The 7,020-nt window shown below is 31.5% G+C and overlaps 1 protein-coding gene across 1 annotated transcript; it reads left to right on the top strand.

Moving 5' to 3' along the window:
* Positions 1-3,836: 3,836 nt before the first annotated feature.
* LOC100792285 (polygalacturonase At1g48100) lies at positions 3,837-6,592 on the top strand. Its single transcript, XM_003518617.5, has 6 exons — positions 3,837-4,528; positions 4,798-4,965; positions 5,057-5,101; positions 5,190-5,397; positions 5,494-5,575; positions 5,825-6,592. Exons 1-6 carry the CDS (start codon positions 4,112-4,114, stop codon positions 6,324-6,326), a joined length of 1,422 nt encoding a protein of 473 aa, XP_003518665.1. The 5' UTR covers positions 3,837-4,111; the 3' UTR covers positions 6,327-6,592.
* Positions 6,593-7,020: the final 428 nt, after the last annotated feature.

Here is a 7,020-nt window from a genome sequence, read left to right on the forward strand (position 1 = left end):
AAACTCATTCATTCCAACTTATCTTCAACTAGTCTAGTTGACTCACCAATTCATTATTTTAAATTTTGTATTTTTAGATTTTTATTGACTAATTTGAGCACAAAAGGATTGCCATTAATGAAATATCCTTATTAATTAATAAATCATAAATTCTTTGAATGAAATTAAATTATAGGAGTTGAAAGTATTGGGTAATTATATTTTATTTTTTAGGTGAGTTTTGACAGGTCAACTTGCCAATTCTTCTCTAAGCCTGATGGTTTATATTTTTCAACATACTTTCTTCGGTGAGGCAACCTATCCGGTTAAAAGTGAGTTGGATCAAGTTGATCCGTTTCACCACTCCTATCTCTAAGTAATTATTTTATTAGGTTTAAGAGTAATTGACTAAGACTTCAATTCTAACATTAACCCAAAGGAATGATTCCAGTTTGATTTAGTTAAAAAAATTAAGAACTTAAATCAATAATAATAATAAATAATTATTTTAAGTTTTTTTTTATTTCTAGCATGCAAGAAGCAAAAGTATTAAGAATAATCAAATTACAAAGCATAAATTTACCTGACTATCAACTTGTAGTCTTCAAAATATTCTGATTTCCTCTATTTCGCAACCACAAAACTCTTTTATATAGTGTCATAAAATCATAAATTTTTAGGATTCTGACAATTAGTGCAAGAGACGTTTAAGTGCCAAGGCGCTAAACCTATTAGCACCAGTGCACCACCAAGCCAATGCCTTTCTTGCAGCCAACAAATATCAAATTTGTTGAAATTTTTAAATTGATAATTATAAATAAAAAGATATACGAACCTACTACTAAAAATTACGAAATGATAAACAAGATTAAAATTAGTTAAAAATAACCAGCTAAAAGACACCTAACAGTATGTATATAGGATTAGTGGGTACATATACGTATGTTAGTCTAGATTGTATATGGGTGTATCAGAACCAGCACTAACGTGATCCATCATTTGAGTATTTAAAATACATTACTTGAATTAAGAATGTCAACTTGGGTAGGCCAGTTGCTGCAAAAGTCAGCAACTTAACTTTAATTAAGCTCAACTTTTCTGTTTCCTTTTTGGTTATAATAGGTAAAATCATTTAATTTAAACACTGGATTCAGTTTTAAGCAGCATCTTTTTGCATGTTAAATGTAGTTTTTATTTTTTAATATTAATTACTAGACATATAGATCTGGCTTTAAGCAGGAATTTTAACCTACTAATTACCTTACGAAAACGCAATATTATTCACTGTCTAGAAAACAAAAAAAAATAAAATAATAACTGTTACATGCAACAGCAACTATATATGCTGGTCAATTAAAAAAAAAAACCAAGGGAAAAGGCTTAGGCTCGCGACATTAGAGTTTTGAGGCGCCAACTGAAACCAAGTGAGACAAAAATACTACAGAATACTGATTAAACCGCCATCATTAGCTGTATATCAGTGATGGAATCATGTCCAGAAATAGTGGTATGAATTTGGGCGGTGAAAGAGAAATTAAGATAGAGCAAATGTTGTGAGTGGAAGCAAAGCAAGAGGCATGAATTCTCAACTTCAGAGTGGATGGACGGTTACAGATATATAGACAAATCAATATTTTAATTAATTTGCGGCCGAAGAAGAAGTTTAATTAACTATATCTACTTCTAAGGACTGCATTCATTTATTTTATTAAAACGGAAATTAAGTTCAGCCGCATAAAACACTTGCTATTGCTTTTAGGAATGCGGCTTCTTTAAATGAACAATTCACTTTAAAACACAAAGTAATCCACACGTATATAAAATCCACCAAAAAAAAAGGTAATACACACATAACAAATAATTACCACTATATTATAATATCAACTGTTAATTTTCTCATTAATGATTTTAAATACTGATTTTAACTTTACTTGTTTTAGAAAATTTAAACCCTTTCTTTACACTCTTCTGAACAAAGGGTGGGTTGGGTAATCTATTTACTTCTTATAAGCCTTACTTGAATCACTAGGGTCTATCTAATGGGATTTGGTAACCAGCATGAGATTTAGGTTCTAATTTCAGTTCGATCATTATATACAACTTTTTTTTCATATAAGAGCGTTCATTTTGAGCATGAGAATATGTTAAATATTGTAGCCCTTATGCTTTTCAATATACATATGCGGCTTACACTATTTTTTTTATGAAAGTATAAATGTTTTTCACGAAAATCATATATAAATGAATGAGACTATTATACGCTACAAAACGATTTACACTACTATAGGCTGTGGCTTTCATTATATGTGGTTTACATTAATTTAACCACACATTTCAGTTACATTATTCAATTTAAAATTAATTTTACTTACCTACCTCTTTCATCACTGATTCATTGTTAATACATGTAGGACTTCAGACATAAGTTCACATACTCTCAAACCCAATATTCTCAGTCATCGTGTGAATGTATTATTTATACAAATTATTTGTGCCTGATTTACGATAGACATGATTTTGGGGGCATCAAAATGGGAGACCAGAAACATAAATATGGAATGTACTAGACAAAGCACATGGGCATATCGCTCCCCAACTGTGTCTGTATCTGTATCTGATGTTCATATTCGTGTTATGCATTGGAGGTATAAAGGGACTATGCTACTCCTGTATGTCAGTTCACAAAATATATCCCATTGGGAATTTAATATTCAAGTGTCATTAAATTTAATAATTTATAGTATTCTTCATAATTAGTCAGTCTTAAAATTAAACAAACTTTAATGGATATAAACTTATTAATATACACTATAAAAAATTATCATTTACAAAATATTTGTTTCAATAAAAAATTAAGTAAAAAATTAAGAAATACTAAAAAATATTTATTAAGGAAAACTTTATATGTCATTTCTATTTCATAATAAATGCATGTGTAATTTAATTAAAAATTAAGTAAAAATTAATTAAGGGAATAATTAACATTAGAGTAATTAATATTTAAAATTTTGAAAATGACATATAAATAGAAAGAAAGTCTTTCAAAAATTCAACAATTAAAAAGTAATGAAGAGAGTGACAAGTGACAAAAAAATTAGTAGTGCCTATAGCGTGTATATGTACCCTTAATAACATTATTCATCAATTGAGAACTACCATAGTTAATTGATAATTAATTATCATAACTTATTATAGTTAATAATGAATTCGACTAAATTAACAAATTCTCTCTGGTGACATTTTTAATTGGATGGGGTCGATCTTATTTCTTTAATCAATTTTATTGGCATAGTAGACATTATATTATAAAGGGAAGGTTTAAGATTAAAAATTAAGGTGAGATTAGAAGCTCAAGTTTTTTCAACACAAGAGGATCTCTTCAACTAATTATAGCACTATTAAGCTAAATTTGTGTATTTCCTTTTAGTAATCAAAATTTTGTTAAAAGAGTGTCTTGAAACATTGACTAATTACAAACATTTACTATTTTAATTATTCAAAAATATTAAAAATTATTTGTACTGTTATTAATATAATAAAAGCTACATTTTTATTCAATATAATGTTTTCTCTTAAGAAATATTATCCATAACAAATCCCTCCTAGTTATGGGACAGAAAAGTAATGGGAAGAACATGGGAGGTTTGTCGTCTACCCAGCCTGACTTCTAGTTATTCCTTTTTGCTCTTTTCAGCATTGTCATATGCAGACTCCACAATCTCTAAAAGAAGACCAATGCCTATGTAGTGTTTGTCGGTTTCCACTTCCAAAACCATTAAAAAATTTGTAATGTGCAGATGAAACTTACCATATTGTCCACTATGGCTTGTTATTATATATAGTAACTCCCGCTTTCTGATCCTGCATGTACTCCAAAGGCCCAACTCAAAGTTATACTTGTTGCAACTTGTGTTCTAGTGCTCCTAGTGGTCACTCTTGTACAAGGTAGAACCACTGGTTTCTTTCAATTTCCCAAAACTCAGGGTGCCCAATTAGTCCAAAATTCGTGTCTTCATTTCTTTCATCTAGTTGTTGACAGTCACGAGCGAATTGGAATCTCAAGTTTTCAAAGTTTTAGCATCTTAACCTTTTTAATTCTTCTTTTTAACTCCAATACTAGAAAATACTCAGAATGAGGCATTCTCATATTTTGACACTAGCATTGTCCTTATATTTTCTTGCTTTATTTCTTCCCACCCAAGCTAGGCACCATTACCACAAAAAACACAAGCACTCATATTATCATAATGCACCTGAAATTTCACCATCTCCTGCTCCTGCACCTTCTAATGCTCCTGATGATGCTTCTAGTCCTAGCCCCTCTGGTAACGAGAACTACCACAATGCATCCAGTAACTTATTCGATGTACGAACATTTGGGGCCATTGGAGATGGAATAACTGATGATACAGAGTCATTCAAGATGGCATGGGACACTGCTTGCGAAAGTGAATCACCGGTCAAAGTTATCCTTGTTCCCCAAGGTTTCTCCTTCGTTATTCAATCTACTATTTTCACAGGTCCTTGTAAAGGTGGCTTAGTACTAAAGGTAATGTACTTTGCAATTTGCAAAATTTTGGTTCTTCTTACGTCCAGTTCAATTTTTATGCACTCACATTATAAAATTTATACGGTTAACTTACAAGAAATTAGGTATGACTTTAAAGTAATATTTATAGAAACTGATAAACTTACCATATACGATTTCTAATTGAATGATGGTGTAAAATATTTTTAGATAGTTAGTGGTTATTTTCTTTCTTACATATGGTTAAGGGGAAAATTCACTAATTGACTTTGCTGGCACTCATGGTAAAGGTTGATGGCACTCTTATGCCACCTGATGGACCTGAATCTTGGCCAAAGAACAACAGCAAGCGTCAATGGCTTGTCTTTTATAGAATCAATGGGATGTCACTTGAAGGAAGTGGTTTAATAGATGGGAGAGGAGCAAAATGGTGGGACCTTCCTTGTAAGCCTCATAAGGTATACTATTGATGATTTGAAAAATTTTAAGAACAAAAAACATAATTTCAATTTTGAGGCTTCAAACAACAGCTGATAATAAATGCCACAGGGACCTAATGGAACAACATCTCCAGGACCTTGTGACAGCCCAGTTGTAAGTTTTCCAAACACAAGTGCATGTTGCATTGTGATTTGTGATTGAAAATAATTGTTCATATTTAATGTAACTCTGCATGTTGCAGGCCATAAGGTTTTTCATGAGTTCCAACTTGACTGTACAAGGATTGAGGATCAAGAACAGCCCCCAATTCCATTTCAGATTTGATGGCTGCGAAAGTGTCCACGTGGAATCAATTTACATAACCGCTCCAGCGCTAAGCCCCAACACTGATGGAATACACATAGAAAATACCAATGACGTGAGAATATACAATTCAGTCATTTCTAATGGTTGGTCACGAAATAATCCCCTACTTATTTTTCTTTATCTATTGCATCAAAAGTCATTAACAAAATATGTTTAATGAATTATCCTTATACATACAGGTGATGACTGCGTGTCCATTGGAGCTGGTTGCCATGATGTTGATATAAAGAACATCACCTGTGGACCTGGTCATGGAATTAGGTAATTATTATTTATTTTCAAGAGCTTACATATAGACTATAGTTTATCTAACTAATTAAAGCAAATACTAATTAGTACTGGTTAAAGAATTAAAAAAAAAATATTTTTATTGGAATACGTAAAATTACGTTATTCATTACTTTTTTATGTTTTCTTATTTTAATTTCTTAATCAATTTTCTAATAACACTAGTTAGCAAAACTCATTAATTAATTAATTAATTAACCTCATGTTATTAATTTAATCCAGCATTGGTAGTCTGGGAAATCACAACTCTAGAGCCTGTGTTTCAAACATTACGGTGAGGGACTCGGTTATAAAAGTGGCAGATAATGGGGTTAGAATCAAGACATGGCAAGGTGGATCAGGATCAGTATCTGGTGTGACATTCAGTAACATTCACATGGAAAGTGTAAGGAACCCTATTATAATTGACCAGTTTTACTGCCTTAGTAAGGATTGCTCCAACAAGACCTCTGCAGTCTTTGTAACGGATATAGTTTACACAAACATAAAGGGTACATATGACATAAGGCATCCACCAATGCGTTTTGCTTGCAGTGACTCTGTACCATGCACCAACTTGACCCTCTCAGATATTGAGCTTCTTCCTGCTCAAGGAAACATAGTGCTCGATCCTTTCTGCTGGAGTGCCTATGGAAACTCTGAGACACTAACAATTCCCCCAGTCTTTTGCATGCTGGAAGGCCTTCCTCAGTCCATTTCAGGCAATGACATAGATCATTGCTGACCCACTAAATTAAATTCTCCATTTAAAGCAAAATTGTGTGTTTATGTATATGTATAATTACAAGTGAAGTAATTAATTAAGGAATATAGTGTATATGACCGTGAGTCTTATGTTGTGATTGCTGAGGAGTTGTGTTTTAGATGCTCCTCCCCAATTGTTAACTACATATCTCCCATAGTTTATGTCAGGTTTGAAATATAGTGGAAGTTTGGCTTGAATTTGTGACCACTTCATATATCTAATTAGATCCAGTACTGTTGTTATCATCATGGTCCATGGTTTTATAAATTTTGCAACATGCCGTTATAAATTTTAAACGCGCGCATCATAGGGTAGGTTTAGGATCAAGGAGTTTGGCAAAGAATAGAGGCTAGGATTAATTTTGGTTAAATTATTACACTGCATGTGCTTTACTTCTAAAAATTCTTTAATAAATTCGTACTAATTGATAACTGTCTAATATATGTTTATAAATTATCTGCATGGCCATTCTATATTGCTATTAAAAAGATTTAGGCATTTAATTATAAATTTTTATAATTTGTAGAGGTTCAATTGAAAATTTGGTGAAACTGTCTAGGGATTTATTTTAAAAAATTTATATAAGTATTAAGTTTAATTCATATACGCACGGTCAGGGATTCATTGTAAAAAAATTTAGAACATTAACCAATAATAAATCATGTTTAAAAAA

This window comes from Glycine max, chromosome 2, assembly GCF_000004515.6.
Source record: "Glycine max cultivar Williams 82 chromosome 2, Glycine_max_v4.0, whole genome shotgun sequence".
NCBI lineage: Eukaryota > Viridiplantae > Streptophyta > Magnoliopsida > Fabales > Fabaceae > Glycine > Glycine max.

Bases quoted from the DNA above. Each gene is read 5' to 3' on its own strand.
- LOC100792285 (XM_003518617.5), top strand. From the start codon at position 4,112: ATGAGGCATTCTCATATTTTGACACTAGCATTGTCCTTATATTTTCTT. The intron at 4,966-5,056 runs GTATACTATTGA...TAAATGCCACAG, and splicing joins TTCCTTGTAAGCCTCATAAG to GGACCTAATGGAACAACATC. The intron at 5,102-5,189 runs GTAAGTTTTCCA...TGCATGTTGCAG, and splicing joins GACCTTGTGACAGCCCAGTT to GCCATAAGGTTTTTCATGAG.